Source organism: Lacerta agilis, chromosome Z, assembly GCF_009819535.1.
Source record: "Lacerta agilis isolate rLacAgi1 chromosome Z, rLacAgi1.pri, whole genome shotgun sequence".
Lineage (NCBI taxonomy): Eukaryota > Metazoa > Chordata > Lepidosauria > Squamata > Lacertidae > Lacerta > Lacerta agilis.
In genome coordinates, this window is record NC_046331.1 from 15717762 (window position 1) to 15734738 (window position 16977).

Genomic DNA, 16977 nt, shown 5'->3' on the forward strand with positions numbered 1-16977 from the left:
TGATGATGATGATGATGATGAAAGTTATTTTGATATTTGTGGGTGACTACTTTTAGCATATATTTTTTATTATTGCTTTTTAAATCTCACCTTGGAAGTTTCCAAACAAATGAAATGACGTCCTTCTTCACGTAGTGCAAAGTTAAGCTATGGAACTCTCTCCCACAGGAGGGAGTAGTGGCCACCAACCCAGATGGATTTAAGAGAGGATGAGACACATGGAGGAGGAGGAGAGGGCTATTGCTGGCTGCTAGCCACAATGGCTATGCTCTGCCTCCACAGTCTGAGGCAGCGATGCTTCTGAGTACAACTTGGGGGGTTTTCCACAGGCATCTGTGAGAACAGGAAGCTGGACTAGATGGGCCACAGGCCTGGTCCAGCCCGCTTATCTTCTTAAAACATCTAGACATGTCCTCCCTGAATCTAATTCTTTTCTTTCTCTTTTTTTAAAGCCTATTTAAACTGGCAGACACCATCCCTACCCTGAGGCAATGAATTCCACAAGTCACTTTCATGTTGCTCCATCACCTTCTTCTTGTTCTTTTATCTTGAACCATTCATCACCCACTGCTGGTAACAGCAGCTGGGGCTCTAGAAAGGAAAAACAGGTTGCTGAATTGAGTTGTGGTATCGTGTGGGGACGTGGGTGGCGCTGTGGGTTAAACCACAGAGCCTAGGGCTGGCGGTTCGAATCCCCACAACGGGGTGAGCTCCTGTTGCTCGGTCCCTGTTCCTGCCCACCTAGCAGTTCAAAAGCACGTCAAAGTGCAAGTAGATAAATAGGTACCGCTCCGGCGGGAAGGTAAACGGCATTTCCGCGCGCTGCCCTGGTTCTCCAGAAGCAGCTTAGTTGTGCTGGCCACATGACTCGGAAGCTGTACGATGATTCCCTCGGCCATTAACGCAAGATGAGCGCCACAACCCCAGAGTCAGACACAACTGGACCTAATGTTCAGGGGTCCCTTTACCATTACCTTTTATCTCACTCATGATAGAATCACCAGAGGGTTTGGGAGGGCGGGTTGTAGAAGGGGCTTTTTAAGGTTGCCTAGTCCAACCTAGTACCAGTGAAGGTTGTAGGCAAAACAGAGAGGACCAGAGGGCTGCATTTGGCCCTGAGGCTGGAGGCTCCTGTGTAAAGAGTTATCAACCCAATGAAGTCAATACTTCCACTAGCATAACAAGGACAAATATACCCCACAATTCCATAATATTCAAAGCCAGCAGGTTACCGGTATATCAACTGCTAGTCCTACACATAGAACCACAGAATCATAGAATTGTAGAGTTGGAAGGGACCCCAAGGGTCATCTAGTCCAACCGCCTGCAACACAGGAATCACAGCTAAATAAACCCTGGCAGGCAGCCATCCAACCTCTGGTTAAAAACCTCCAATGAAGGAGAGTCCACCACCTCCTGATGGAGACTGTTCCACTGTCAAGCACATTTTACTGTCAGAAATTTCTTCCTAAAGTTTCATCAGAATCTCCTTTTTTGTAACTTGAATCCGTTGATTCATGTCCTAGCCTCCAGAGCACAAGAAAACAAGCTTGCTTCATCTTCGGTGTGGCAGCCCTTTGTATATTTGAAGGTGGCTATGATATCCTCTTTTCCAAGCTAAACACACCAACTTCCCTCAACTGTTCCTCATAAGACTTTTTTTTCCAGAGCCTCCTATCACATTGGTTACACTCCTCTTCCTCTGAGACTATGGCCATGTTCCAGCTAATCAATATTCTTCTTCAACTGTGGCACCCAAACTGGACACAGTATTCCAGATGTGGTTTGACCAAGGCAAATTGTGAGGTACTCTTACTTTCCTTGATCAGCACACTGTACTTTTTATGATGTAGCCTAGAATAGCATTCACTTTTTTCCCCTGCTGCTGCATCACACTGTTGACTCATGTTAAGCTTGCTATATACAAAGACCTCATGAGTCTTTTTGTACGTACTACTGGCAAGTCAAGTGTCCCCCATCTCATCTTTGTGCAGCTGGTTATTCCTGCCTAAGGGTAGAACCTGACATTTGTCCCTACTGAAATTCATTTTGTTAGTTTGGGCCCAGTTCTCCAATCTGTTGGGGCCATCTTGAATTCCAGTTCTGTCTTCTGTGACATTAGCTACCCCTCCCAGTTTGGTGTCATGTGCAAATCCCCTCAATTCCTTCATCCAAGTTGTTTTATAAAGATGTTTAACAATGGGCCCAGGACAGAACCTTGCAGCACCCCACTTGTTACTTTTTTCCAGGATGACGAGGAACCATTAATAAGCATTCTTTGGGTTTGGTAAGTCAACCAGCTACAAACCCACCTAATAATTACCTTGTAATTATTATTATTACCTAATAATTACCTTGTAATTACCTGCTAACCTTTTACCAGCTTCTCCACAATAATATCATGGGGGACTTTGTCAAAAGCCTTACTAATATCAAGATACAGTATGCCCACAACATTCCCCTGATCCACCAAGCTTGTAACAATTAAAAAAAGAAATGTGATTCATCTGGCATAACTTGTTATTGAAAAACCCATGCTGGGTCTCTTCTAAGTGCTCATAGACCAACTGCTTAATTATCTGTTCTAGGACCTTTCCTGTTATCAACATCAGGCTGAACTTCGTTTTCTTTTTTTCCCTTTCTGAAGATGAGGATATTTGCCCACCTCTAGTCTGCTGGGATCTTACCTGTTCTCCAAGAATTCTCAAAGATTATGGACAGGGGCTCCAAGATTACATCCACCAGCTCCTTTAAAACCCTTGGGTGCAGCTCATATGCCTCTGGGGATCTGAATTCATTTAAAAGTGTGTGTTCCCTTATCACCTCTTTTCCTATCTTGGGCTTCAGTGCTTTCCTTACATCATTGATTATGTTATCACCAGGCTGGGCATTGCAAAGTAGGTGTTGAGCAATTCTGCCTTCTCTCTGTCACCCAAGAGCATTTCTCTGTCTTCTCCATGCAGAGGACCCACCACTTGCTTATTCTTGTTCTTCCTCTTGCTTCGAACATAGCCAAAGAAACCTTTTTTATTCATTTTAACCTCTCTTGCAAGGCTGAACTCATTCTGAGCCTTAGCCTGCCTGACATTCGCCCTCCAACTGTTGGATACTTGTTGTGCATACTCCACATTTCTGATGTTCCCTTCATTTTATTTCTTATGCAGGGTGAGTCTTTTAAGAGGCCCCATGGAACATGTGTACTCTGTATCCACAGGTCCTCTTTTAAAGGACTCACCCTGTACATGTCCTTCTTAAATCTCAGCTCATATTTAAGCTCTTTATACAGCCACACCTGTTTCTTTCTTGTTGGAATTGTCTGCATTTGGGCCTTCAGTTTTTTACCTTCAAGAGACTCCCATCCATCTTGAACTCCCTTCTCTCAAGAGTAAAGCAACTGAGCATAATGGGCATGGCTAACATCTCCATTCATTTCAGTGGGTCTATTCAGACTAGAACTTAGCTGGACACAAATGCTTGTTTCGTTTTACACAATGATCATGATAATTGATTGTCTTCAACTAAGTCCAACTCAGAGTAGACCCACTGAGTGGTACCAATCCATTTCAACAGTTCTGCTCTCAGTAAGATCAACTTTGGATGCTACCCAATAATGATTATTTTATTTAACAGCATTTATATACCACTTGGCTAATCAAACTTCCAAGAGGTTTACAAAAAAAAAAAATATCTAAAATATTCAACAAAAGACTGTTTATAAACGTGTATATAAAAACGTTCAAAGGATAATTAGAATTGACAACAGACTGAAAGGAAATGTGTTTTAACGTCAACTTCTACACTGGGATGAGCTTGTTTAAGCAGAACTGGTGATCAAAATATGATTATTATCATCCACTTCACCATTCACAGATCCTGCAAACCCAGGTCCTGCTCAAAGAGGGTCAAGATCTCTTGGCTTCTGCCTCAAGTATATCACCTCATTTTATTTTCTAGTGTGTCAGGCACACACACACACACACACACACACAAACAGCAACTTTATACTTTTTGTTGTGCATTTTGGCCAGCGATGACCACCATCCCAGAGTAACTCTCACTCAACAAAGAACATTGAACAGTTTTTGCTGATTTGCTTTTCATTATTGTTACTGTATTAGTAAGAAGACAGCTTCCTTTAAAAATAAATAAAACATATACACAAAAACAGCTTTCTGGTTTTATTTAAAATAAGGAGTAAGTTTCTAGACCCTAAGAATATGAAGATGGGCAGTGCTTGCTGCAACATCAGATGGGTAACATTGCCCAGACCCTTTCGTGTGCATCTTTGCAATAATCATAAGGGCTAGAATTTCTCTTTCTCTCTTACTAGGAGGCTGCCACATCTGCTCACTCCACTCACTAACCTTGCCTATCCCTTCCCCACACCTGACCAACTACCCCCTCCCTTTACACCTCCACCCACCTTGCCTATTACCCCAAGCCCATCCCTCTTTTAAAGGAGTGGGGAGGCATTTCACCAGTGGCTTGCTTCACAACACCTCCCCTCTCCATTAAACCACTCATCTAGGCATCCCTGCAGTTTGCCTTGCTGCAGTTCAGGCGTCTGCCTATGGGTGGTCATGTAAACTACAGCATGCAAAAACACCTTTCGTTTCTATGTATATAGGAAGAAAGCAGTATCTCTATATCGCAAAGTCTATATCTCCATATCGCAAACTCCCTGCACACTGCCAAGATTCTGCATTGATGAGGAATTGCAGGATCCGGGAAATCTGCACTCTTTTTTTTTGTTTGCAGAGGATAGAAATTTAAAAAAAAAACCTCTAGGACAATTTAAGAGTGGCTAGCTCAGGGAGCAAACTGGTTTCCCAAGTCAATTGTAGTAAGCAGAGCATAGGGGAGAGGGGGGGGAGGATAATGAACAGACGGTTGCCTTGCGGACTAGCAATTAAGCTAAGAGATCCAAGAATCCATGAACCAGAGAGATGATGAAGCGGACAGTGCCAGCCATAAGGCCTTGCTAATTACTTTAGTCAAATATCCTTTGCTTAAAACAGTCACAATAAAAATGTCATCCACTATTTAACTTCTATACTGTATTTCCAGAATGTTTAGCCCACTCATCATTAAAATGACCCTAAGGCAGGGTGCACTATTTTAAAAATAAAATAACCAATTTAGTATTATATACAGTGGTACCTCTGGTTGCGAACAGGATCCGTTCCGGAGCCCTGTTCACAACATGAGCAACACATAACATGAAGCGCCGAATGTGCGCATGTGGGCCATGCGATTTGGTGCTTCTGCACATGCACGACACGCCAAACCCAGAAGTAACCCGTTCCGGGTTCGGCGCGTTCGTAACCCATGCCAAACGCAACCCGCAGCTATCGTAACCCAAGGTATGACTGTAGTAACAAAAGAAGCTGCCTTATACTCAATCATCCTTCTATCTCAATAATGCCTATACAAGCCTTTCTCAACCTTGGGTCTCCAAATGTTGTTGGACTACAACTCCCACCATCCTTGACCACTGGTCTTGCTAGTTAGGGGTGATGGGAGTTGTAGTCAACAACATATGGGGGAACAAAGGTTTAGAAAGGGTGGTCTACGCTGACTGGCAGCAGCTCTGAGGTGCCTTTAGGGACTGAATGTTGGATCTTCCACATGCAAAGCAGTTACCCTACCCCTAAGCTATTGCCCTCTCTTTAAAAATAAAGTTAGATTCAAGTGCTCATGGTTGTGAATAAAGGACTAAATTAAATTGGAACAAAGGAAGGAGTCTTACACTTTGTCAGATTCTAGTCCTTTTGGTTCTGAATTAAATAGGCAGTAGGTGACTGTCTTACACTGAAGCAGCCTCGTATTGAGTCAGACTCATAGCTGTCAACTTTCCCTTTTTTTGCGGGAAATTCCCTTATTCCAGCGCCGTTTCCCAATGCAAGAAAAAAGAAGGTTGACAGCTATGGTCAGGCCACCAGTAATTCTAGCTCAGTATTGTCTACACTGACTGGTAGTGGATCTCCAGGGATTCAGACAGGGAGTCTCTCCCAGCCCAACCTGGAGATGCCAGGGGCTGAATACAGGACTTTCTGCAAGCAAGGCAGATGCTTTATACTGAGCTACGGTCCTTCCTCTACAAATTCAAATTCTCGTAATTCAGAATTTAATATGAATTATGAGGTTCGTTAGTACCAGACCAGAACATTGTTTCATCCAGCTCAGTACTGTTTACAGGAACCGGTATTTTTGCAGGGGGGCTCTCCCAGGCACTATCTGGAAATTCTGGAGATTGAACCTGGAACCCAAACCTCTGCAAAACATTCTTCACATCTCTAAAAACGTAGCTTTGTATAACTGTTCAGAATAACACCTTCATCCCCTATAAGACTACCAGGGATGGATTTCAGATATAATTTCCCCCCCTAAATTCACAGAATGCTTAGCCTGTTCTAAACAGGAGTGAAAAATGTGCATGGCACTTGAGTTATGGAGCTTCCATTCACAGCTTTCCACGACTTGCAAGCTTATCTGCTTGAAGATATTTTGAAGTGGTCGGTTCTTCCAGAATTGTGGGGACACACACACACACACACACACACACCCAAACCCTGTGCAAAAATGAAGATCTGTCAGCTTCAGAGATTGCTCACTTTCACAAATCAAAGCTGAGAGCCTTGGCCTAATTCAGTACCCCATACATGCATCCTGGGTATACTTCCATGCTTCTGTGGCCTGATGGGTCTGTATTCCCCCCCCCTCTCACACACACACACACATACACTGGTTTGTCTCTGCAGTTCATTAAGATAAGGAAGTTTCTGTAATAGGTGGCAAATTCAGGCTGCTACTGTCACGAAAAGATCATGGGTTTGAGGAAGTGATGGAGAACTTCATACCGCTATGGACCCCATACCATTTGGCCTGCCAGAACTCCCCATTTTGCAAGCCCATTTTGCAAATAAGTTAGGATGCAGCCTTATACTGATTCAGGCCATTTGGTCCATGTAGCTTGATACATGGTAGTGGTTCTCAACCAAGTTTCAGGTAGGAGAAATTTCGCATCCCTGCCAGGAGATGCCAGGGATTGAACCTGGGATGTTCTGCATGCAAAGTAGATGATCTATCCACTGAGCTAATGGTCACATGACATCAGAGGAAGGACAGGCAAAGCCATTGCTTCAAACCCTCTCGAATTCAAGGCACAGATGCAAAACAGCATCCTTTGAATTCAGTGCTGCTTGAGTTTGACAGCTCACCCTGTCGTGCTGCTTTCAGTAGGATTCAGGTGCACATGGGTGCTCCCAACCGCTCCAGCGTACATCAGGCCACTTCCAAAATCAGCCTGGGAGGGAAAGGTGCATAATTCAAGATGAAGAAAACAGGAGGGCACCAAGGATACTTTCAGTTCTTCATCTGGTCTGATACGTTCCAGATTGGATTATTGTAATGTGGGGCTGCCCTTGAAGACAACTCAGAAACTTCAGTTGGTCCAAACTGCAGCAGCCAGGTTACTGGCTGGGTTTCCATTTAGATCTCATATAACCCGTTTTAAAATAGCTGCACTAGTTGCCAGTTCATTTCTAGGCCCAGTTCAAAGTGCTCACATTGGTGTTTAAAATCTTAAATGACTTTGGCTCCAAACATCTGAAAGGCCGCCTCCTTCTCAGGTGCTGAGATCAGCAGAGGGGCCCACTTCATGATTCCTCTGCCCTTGGCAGGGCCGTCTCATCATAGGGACTGGGTGGCGCGGTGCACCAGGGCGCCAGGCCCCCCAGGGGCGCCCCCGCGAGCCGGCCGGCATACCGGGCATCCCCTCCCCAACCCGCGCCCGCGCGCCGGCGGGCGAGCTACATGCCGCCTGCCCTCCGGAGCCCAAGCTGGAGCGCTGGGAAGGGCGCACAAAGCCCCGCGCCGCTCCAGCGCCACGCCCCTCATCCCCCGCTCGCCCACCCCCCCTCCCGAGGGGCGGCCAGCGCGGGAGGGAGGTGGGCGGAGAGGCGGCCTACCGGGGGTGCCGAGGGATCATCGCGCCAGGGCGGCCGATCCCTTTAAGACGGCGCTGGCCCTTGGGAAACTTGTGGGGTGGGGGTGGTCCAGGAGAGGGTCTTTTCTGTGGTGGCTTCTAAGCAGTGGAATTCCTTCCCCACATAATGTGCCTGGCACCTTCATTGCACAGCTTCCGGATAATGCTGAAAATGCAACTCATTATCCTGGACTTTTGATACATCAGGTGTATGTTTCTAGGACCTACCTTATTTTTTATGATTTTAAGCTGTTTAAAACTGTTTTTAATAACGTGGAGCTTGAACCCACAACCTTGTGATTAATGGTGGAGATGTCAGCAAAGAGCACAATGCCATTTCTCAACTGAAAGCTCCTGTCAATCAACGGCAGCAAAAAAGGGGGGTTTCAAAATTACACTCGGGAAACTGTTACATGTAAGTAGCCGTGTTGGTCTGCCATAGTCAAAACAAAATAAAAAATAAAAAAATTCCTTCCAGTAGCACCTTAGAGACCAACTAAGTTAGTTCTTGGTATGAGCTTTCGTGTGCATCTGAAGAAGTGTGCATGCACACGAAAGCTCATACCAAGAACAAACTTAGTTGGTCTCTAAGGCGCTACTGGAAGGATTTTTTTTATTTTTTATTTTGTTTTGACTCGGGAAACTGTTGGGGTCTTTCAGGCGTGCTCAACAATGCTTCTAGCTTTGCTATTTGCCTATTGGCAGGGAGGGATTTAAGTTTCCCAACAGAATCGGCTTCAACAAGGCAACACAAATCTGCTCGTGCGGTAATTAACGCCACAATCTGTTTATGACCTTTTGAATAAGCCATTCTTTTTGACAGCCAAAGCTGCTAAACGCATTAGCAAATATAATTTAAAAGTGGAGGGGGAGGGAGGGAAGGGGAGGGCAGAAGAGAAGCTGGGATTAACTCTCTCATTGTTAAAAATTATTCAGGCAAGGAAGAATACATATCAAAAGGATTAAGGGGTGGGGCAGTGGAATAGCAGTGTTTGCTCACATTCATTGGGGGGGGTGTCATTCTTTCACCTGCAGATTCATGCTAGACCACAGTTAAGTGGTAGAGCATTGCTTGGCATGCAGAAGGACCCAGGTCCAAATCACTGGGATCGCCAGGTAGGGCTGGGAAAGACTCTTTGCCTGAAACAATGGAGAGCCCCTGCCAGTCAGTGTAGAGAGTTACAATTGCACTTGGGTCTTGCTTATGGGCCTCCCATAATGGTCACCTGGTTTGCCACTGTGAGAACAGGATGCTGGACTTGATGGGCCATGACCCTGCTACAGTAGGGTCCTCTTATGAATCAAATAAATAAATAACTGGCAATCAGGGGGTGAAGTGAGTCTGGGGCCAGGCTGTTTGATGAGTCTGTTTCTCCTCATCCTTAATGCATTTATAGTGCAAGGTTGGGGTGCGGTGCTGAATTCTAGGCAGCTCCTGCTTCTCCGCTGGAGTGGGAGGCTGAGAGCATTGTTGCTTAGCTAATAAATCTCGGCTGTTTAGGCTGCTTGTCTTGGGAGACTTTTACAGCAGGGCTTAATTTTTATTGCTGGTGTTGCAAGTGAAACAGCTCCCAGGATCGCCAAAACACACATACACACACACACACACCCCTAACTCTCCCTTCCTTCCGGTGGACCTTTTCCCTGCATCAGCAACAAACCTAATCAGAGTCATGCTGAAGACAGATTGTCACTTTTCCAGAGGGGAGAGAGAGAGAGAGAGAGAGAGAGAGAGAGAGAGAGAGAGAGAGAGAGAGTCAAAGAAGGTTTGAATGAAAGGTTGATGCCCATAGTACCTGCGCTCATTCTCTTTGGACAAGGTAGGCAGGGTTTGAAAGAGCACCACACCAGAGCTTCTCATCATATTTGCATCTGCTGCAAATGAGACATCTGTTTTACTGCTTCATTCTTGAGGTACTCTTCGAATTTGTGGGGCTTGCAGTTTATCTTGTCAATGAACTACCTCCAGTGTCAGAGGAGATATACCTCTGAATAGATGTTGCTGGGAACCACAGAGCTGTAGAGCTGGAAGGGTCCTTGGGGTCATCTAGTCCAACCCCCAATGCAAGGAAGAAGTGGGGAGGGTTATTGCAAAACTTAGGGTGCTGGATTAGAAGGGCCACTGCTGTAACCCAGCTGGGTTCTTCTGATGCTCTCATATTATATTTTGAAACAGACCCTTCCCCCAATTGTCCTGAATCATTCAACCACGGACTTGGCTCTTTTAAGAGCAGAAGCTGTCAGCCTTTCCAAAACACTGCTGCTGATTTGCATGAAATCAGGCATGTGGTTTCCCACTCAGCCTTGGCTTCTCCATCTGTAAAATGAATATAATAGGTGGTGCTGGTTTAGTCTCAGCCATAGGGTCACATAAAAACATCATAAGAGCCCCACTGGATCATGTCATTGGCCCATCTAGTCCTGCATCCTGTTCCCACAGTGGACAATGGGAAGCATCCACAAGCAAGACTTGAGCACAACAGCAACAATCCACTTCAGTTCTCCACTGCCAGGTATTGAGTAGTTGATTGCCCCTGGACATAGAGGCTCTGCTATCACAGTGAAACTCCATATGGCCCATCTAGCCCAGCCTCCTGTTCTCACAGTGGCCAACCAGATACCCATTATGGGAAGCCTGCAAGCAGTAAGTGCACAAACAACTGTCCCCCTCCTGCAGTTTTCAGCAACTGCAAGAAGGCAATTAGAACAGGAAGAGGCCAAGCAAGGTGCAAAAAGGAGTGGGATCAGTGGGGCAAGGGGTGCAAATCCCAGATGAGAGACACAGAATATATGAAGCAAGATTATATCTGAAACAGGAGGAGAAGGGAGAAGGGAGAAAAATGGAAGGGAAGCAGGAAGGCAAGAAGCTGAACCAAGTCAGGGCAGGTTGGGCTTTCAAGCCCTTCAGTGGATTCTATACTGAACCAGCGGCTAAGATGAAGCAGGAAATGATCTTCCTTTCAGCAGCCAACTTTGGGACTTCAAAGCACAGCCAAACTGAGCGGGTTGCATTTTGTGCATGAAAGAGAATTCCTGGCAGAAAAATGGCCTTGTGGGACAAATGGGGGAAAGCCTGGCAGGTGATCCCTCAGGTCTACACAGGAACAAGCAATCAATCAACCCAAATGTGCAGAGATCGGGGGGGGGGGTGCAGCTGGGGGCCAGTGGGAGTTGTCATCCAATGGCATCTGGGCAGGTCAAGTCTGGGGATAGCCAATATAGATGACAGAACAGGTGATAAATACAATTTTCTCCCTGAAAATGTTGTGCAATAATCCTAAAGAGCAAACTGGCCCTTTGATTCTCTGCATGTGTATATTTTTTAAAAACAGCAGCCACAGAGAGAGCCATTTGTTATGGGAAAGAGACACAGAGAGACCCACACTTCTGGTTAAACAAAATTTAAACAAGATGGAGGGACAATGTGTGTCTACTGCTAACATGCCATTATTTGCCAATTCCCATAAACACCCGCACACATAAAAAGGGGAATGCATGCACACACACACACCAATTTTCCCAGCTCTGGAATTTCAAAAACAAGCCACCCACCACTGAAACACAGATAGTAAACTCCATGGAGCACATACCTGGGTCTTGCACTTACTTTACTCTGGGAAAGCATTGTGGAGAGTGGAAGTGAAGTAGTAATAATGAAGAAGTGAAGAAGACTGACCTTGATGTGCTGATGTGGGCTAAACAGGCTTGGAAAGGATGTGCCTACTAATGCTACTAATGTGCCTACTAATGTTCTTTCATTGTAAAGAACAGAGCAGTCATACTATGAGCCATCACCAGAAATGACCACAAGAAGTCCTAAGGAGAGACATCTTTCATCGGAATGAAATATATGCAGTATATGATGGAATCAGAAGACCTAACAAGAGCTGGAAGGTCTATCAGAGTCCTACATCCTTTTCTTAGAGTGGACAACCAGATGCCCCAATGAGAAGCCCACAGGAAGGACCTGAGAAGAAGAACAGCAGCAACTCTCCCCACTTGTGATTCCCAGCAAATGGCGTTCAGTCACTGACTGCCTCACACAGTGGATGGAGAACATAAGAGCCCTGCTGCTGGATCAGGCCAAAGGGGACCTACCTGGTCCAGCATCCTGGGACCAACAAGGCGTCCCAATAGGAAATCCACAAGCAGGACCCAAAAACAGCTGCTCTCTCCCTTTCTCCCATTTCCAACATGCAGTATTCAGAAGCGTTGAGTACCTTCAGTTGTGGACACTGAGCATAGCCATTGTGGCTAGTAGCCATTGACAGGCATATTCTATTCTATTCATTCATTCATTCATTCCCTACCTTTTTCCTGCTGGGACTCAATACTGCTTGCATATAAAAGTGAGAACTACTAAAGACATAGAAATATATATAAATCAAAGTGAAAAGTAAAACTATACACACATATTGCAATAAAAACAGCACAGCACCAGCCCTTTCATTAAAAGCAGTCAGTTCCCAAAAGCCTGTTGGCACAAAGAGGTCTTCCCTGCCAGCCCTCTCCTCCTCCATGACTTTGTATAATCCTCTTTTAAAGCCATCCAAAGTTGGTGGTCATAATTGCCTCCTGAGTTCCATAGTTTTGAAGTGCTTTCCTTTATCTATTCTGAATCTTCCAGCATTCAGCTTCATATCTCCCAGGGCTGGGCACCATTAAGACCTCAGAGACAGAAAAACATAGAACTGAATAGTTGGAAGGGACCCAAAGGGTCATCAAGTCCAACCCCTAGCAGTGCAAGAATCATGACTAAAGAATCCCTCACAGATGATTCGCTGACAGAAGGTGCAATCCTTGCAATCCACAAGAGAGGAAGTAGCCAGACACCCTGTTTAAAAATAAATAAACTGCTCTCCCCACTTCTGCCTCTTGCCCTGCCCATCACTGGCAAGCAGTCCCTCAAATGTTGTCCACGAGGGAAATGAGGACCTTGGCTCAAAAAAACTCCCACCCCCTGCTTTGATTAATTTTAAGTTTGCAGCACCAATCAGGAGGACAGAACAGCTTCCCTCCAGCTGAGCAAAGGTCCAGTGTTTATTTGCTTAAGAGATTTTATCCAAGGCAGTGCCCCGTTTTTGTAAACTATCATAGATTGAATCATAGAACTGTGGAGTTGGAAGGGTATCAAAGGGTCGTCTAGTCCAGCCCCCTGCAATGCAGGAATCACAGCTAAATAATCTAAACAGCTAAACAATGACGGCTGCAGTCCACTTTGATTTGATTTGATTTGTTCTTTGATTCCCTAGGAACTGGTACTCAGGGGTAGGCTCTAGGCTGCTTTCGAAGCTGGAGGTAAAAGTAACAATAAAAGGAAGTAACACAATTCTCTTCTGCCACTTTGCAATAGATCCCTTGCCTAATCACCTGTGGGCTCCAACTCACCAGAGGTGACTAGCTTAATCACAAGAATGCAAGGAGATTCTGAAACCATGCCAAGCATCTGAAACAAACAAAGAAGCTAATCATGAACCCTGTTCTGTGGATTTTAAGTCATGGATGCAACCTTCTGCAGTGGTTTGGGGCTGCAAGGAGGGTGAACGCGACGGGCAGCTGTGCTTTGGAGCTCTGCAGTTCGAATTCTTCAGTGGGAATTTGTCTGCACACAAAGCAGTTTCCAGGCAACGCGAAGTCCCAACCCCTCCAGGAAAAAAAAAATACAAGATCAGCATCCCAAAAGAGACAAGACACTTCCTCTTAGTGTCAGAGACGTGAATGCAATGAGATAATGCTGTCCTAGTTTTAATACATTTCTTAAAAACAGGAGGGTCTGTTTGCACACGCAAAAATGCCTCAATGGTGTTGAGAAAACTCCTTCCAACTCAGCTGTTAATTTTTGGATCGTAAATTTCTAGTTGAGTCAATTTCAGTTTCCTACCTTTCCAGTCCTACATCTGGTTCCTCCTCACAAAAATCTATCAGGAACTCTAGATTTTCCCATTTAAAGCTCATCAAAGCACTCTATTACCCCATTGGGGAGCCTATGGCCCTCCAGCCTAACCTACCTCACAGGGTTGTTGTGGGAATTAAATGAGCCGTGTACACTACCTTGCATTGCTTGGAGAAAAAGGTGGGATAGAAATGCAATTAATAATAAGAATGCTTAGAATAAGTTGGAGGGGCCCAGAATGTGCCGAGACACCCTGTTCTCTGACTGAATGTCATTTGCATCTGCCTGTGGTTAGAAGATCTTGAGGTTGTAGTACTAAGTTTGATAACTGCCCACTCCTGATCTAGCGCACAGCATGTCAGAAACTGAGCTGGGAAACATGATGCCCTGGGTTCAAATCTCACCTCAGGTAGGCAAGCTCCACAGACTCATCTCTCAAACACCACTCTCAGTCTTACCTCAACCACCACCACCCATAAAAGAATCTGCAAGTTATATTAGTTATGCTACAGGTCTTATGGTAAGGGCTAGTAAAACAGAGTGCTGATTTCCATAGATATTCTATCATCAGCGTGTTAATCAAGCTTGTAAATATTTTTATCTGGAAATAAACTGTAGGTTAGCACACAGATCAGTACAACCAGCACCAGGTTGTTTTTAAGTTTTAAAAAAACAAACAAACACAGAGCATGCAAGCTAAATAAAAGATGTGTTCCATGTACATAGGCTGGTCACTGGACTGAACAACTCTTACTAAACAGAATTTCAGAGTTTTATAGGGGTTCTTGTAAGGGCATCCAGTCCAGCCTTGTGCTTGAGACAGGTATGGCATCCCCAACAGATGCTTTTTGGCTTGTGCTTGAAGACTTTAAAAAGGTAAAGGTAAAGGACCCCTGACAGTTAAGTCCAGTTGCGAACGACTCTGGGGTTGCAGCGCTCATCTTGCTTTACTGGCCGAGGGAGCCGGCGTTTGTCCGCAGACTTATGGTAAGGCAAAATGAAACCCTCCATCAAAATTCTCTCATCATTCAGAAGCCATTCCCAATGACCAACCAAAATCTGCCCTCCTGTAACTTAAGTCCCATGGCACCTTGGGCCAGCAGAGAGCAAGCACTTTCCCCTGCTCTATGGGGCAGCCTTTCAGGTATTGCAGGAGAGCAATAGTTGAGTAACAGATTGATTAGACTGGTGAAAGTTTGCATGTGTGTGTGTGTGTGTATATATATGTGTGTGTGTGTGTGTGTGTGTGTGTGTGTGTATCCTGCTCAAGAAAAGAGTATAGGCTGATTTTAGATAAATACTGCACACTTTCCCTTTTGTCTTGTGTGTGTGTGTGTGTGTGTGTGAGAGAGAGAGAGAGAGAGAGAGAGAGAGAGAGCCAGAGAGAGCCGTTGCATCTTTAATACAAGTGCTTAAAAATAATAGTTGTTTTCAAACAAAACGGCTGCCCAATTAATTGAACTCACTTGAGTTGGCCATCAGATTTACTTAACTTTGTGTTTCCATTCACAAAGTTTCGTATAACTTTGGGGTTCTTTGCCCCCGTTTCATAGTTCCCTTATTTATTGCTTTCTTACGCCAAGAACATAAGACATTTTAAAGAGGGTGTTTACACCAAACAGACTTCTCAGACGTCAGGAGGCTGCACCCCACTTCACTCACCCATGGCTTCCTTCCCCCTCCCCCACAACTGTCTGCCTTTGGGGGGTAATGTCCACAGTGTAGCATTGGCCGAGTCAAACAGCACTCCTGCCTCACTCCTCCCCCCCCCCACTCCCAGCTCTCCTCCAGACCTTCTGGGGCTTCAACCAGGGGACATTTCAAAAAACAAGTCATTTCAAAAAGAAGTGTCCCCAAGGGTGGGAACTAAGGCTGGCAGCAGTCAAGACACATAAATAGGATGAGCCCATAAAAAGGGTGTGGGTGTCAACATTTGGGTTGCTTTCAATTAATTCCCTCTCAGAGCAAACACCTTGGCATCAATGGACACAAGTTAGTCATGTTCATTCATTGCAAGGGATCTACTACGAGCATAACTGAGACGCACAACCTTTTATTCCCAGCTACGAGACAGCCCACTGAGGTGTGATTGCCACACCACACGAGTGCCCGGACAACCGCCCTCCACGTTGGGGATCTCCCACCTTTCTACTCCCCACCCGTCGAGGATCGAACCCTCCCGGCTCCCCACAGTCCCGAGGGGGTTTCCTCTTTCGCTCACCTGGGACATCTGGGGCCGGAAATTGATGTCTTTGAGGTCGATAGACCCGGGCGAGAGGTTGTGGAGTAGCTGGCAGAGGAGGACGCCGTCGCGGAGAGCTTGGGCCAGCTCAAAGACCACGGCCGAGGGCCAAACCACGCGGTGGTTGGCCGGCAGGACCTTGCAGTCGATCAGCCAGCGCCCGCACTGCCGCCACTCCTCCATGGCGCCGGGCAGAGAGAGCGCAAAAAAGAACCGCAGCGGCAGGCCTGCGAAGGAGAAGACGGGACAGGCGCTTCGTCTCCGCTACTCCCAGCGCCTTGGTCGGAACGCCGCCTTGGCCATGGGGCAGCGCCGCTCCAGGGAGCCGCCCCGGAGGGGCTTCAGAGCCGGGAGTCCGGCCAGGGTGCGCCTCCCGTGGCTCGCATGCTCCGCTCCGGCGCCTTGGGAATAAGGGCCGAGCCCTTGCGGCTCTCCGGGATGGCTGGCTGCCTTCTACTCTGGGGCAGGAAGCTGATCCGGCCGCCTTCCAAGCCTGCAACCGGGCAGCGTGTTCTTCTCCGGAATGGGGAGGTCCAGGCTCCTCCGCTTCGCTTCCTTCCTTAGCCGTCCAGGGAACAAAGAGCGCTTCGCGGAGCGCACCTCTTGCACTCGCCTCGCCTGCCTCTTTTGTGGAGAGGCGCTGCCCGGCTCTCGGCTCGCTCCGGCCACGGCTCCTCCTACTCCTGCTGCCGGGGGAGGGCGCAGCTGAGACGGCGGGGCCAAGCGCGACTCCTCCTTCCTTCCTGCCTGCCTTCGCTGCCTCTCTTCCAGGGTTGCTTTCTCCTTCTCCTCCGCAGGCAAGAACTTTTCCCGGATGAGATAGATGGGGCGGCGTCCGGTTCTCTCTCCTGCCTG

At 46.4% G+C, this 16977-nt stretch overlaps 1 protein-coding gene across 8 annotated transcripts in view; it reads right to left on the reverse strand.

Moving 5' to 3' along the window:
• VAV2 (vav guanine nucleotide exchange factor 2) overlaps positions 1–16330 on the reverse strand; it is a 148954-nt gene extending 132624 nt beyond the window's left edge. For all 8 annotated transcript variants that reach the window (XM_033137017.1, XM_033137012.1, XM_033137010.1 and 5 more), the window contains exon 1: positions 16102–16330. In XM_033137017.1, the coding sequence (XP_032992908.1) occupies positions 16102–16305 (204 nt within the window). In that variant the 5' untranslated portion in view covers positions 16306–16330. The remainder of the gene's footprint in view (positions 1–16101) is intronic.
• Positions 16331–16977: the final 647 nt, after the last annotated feature.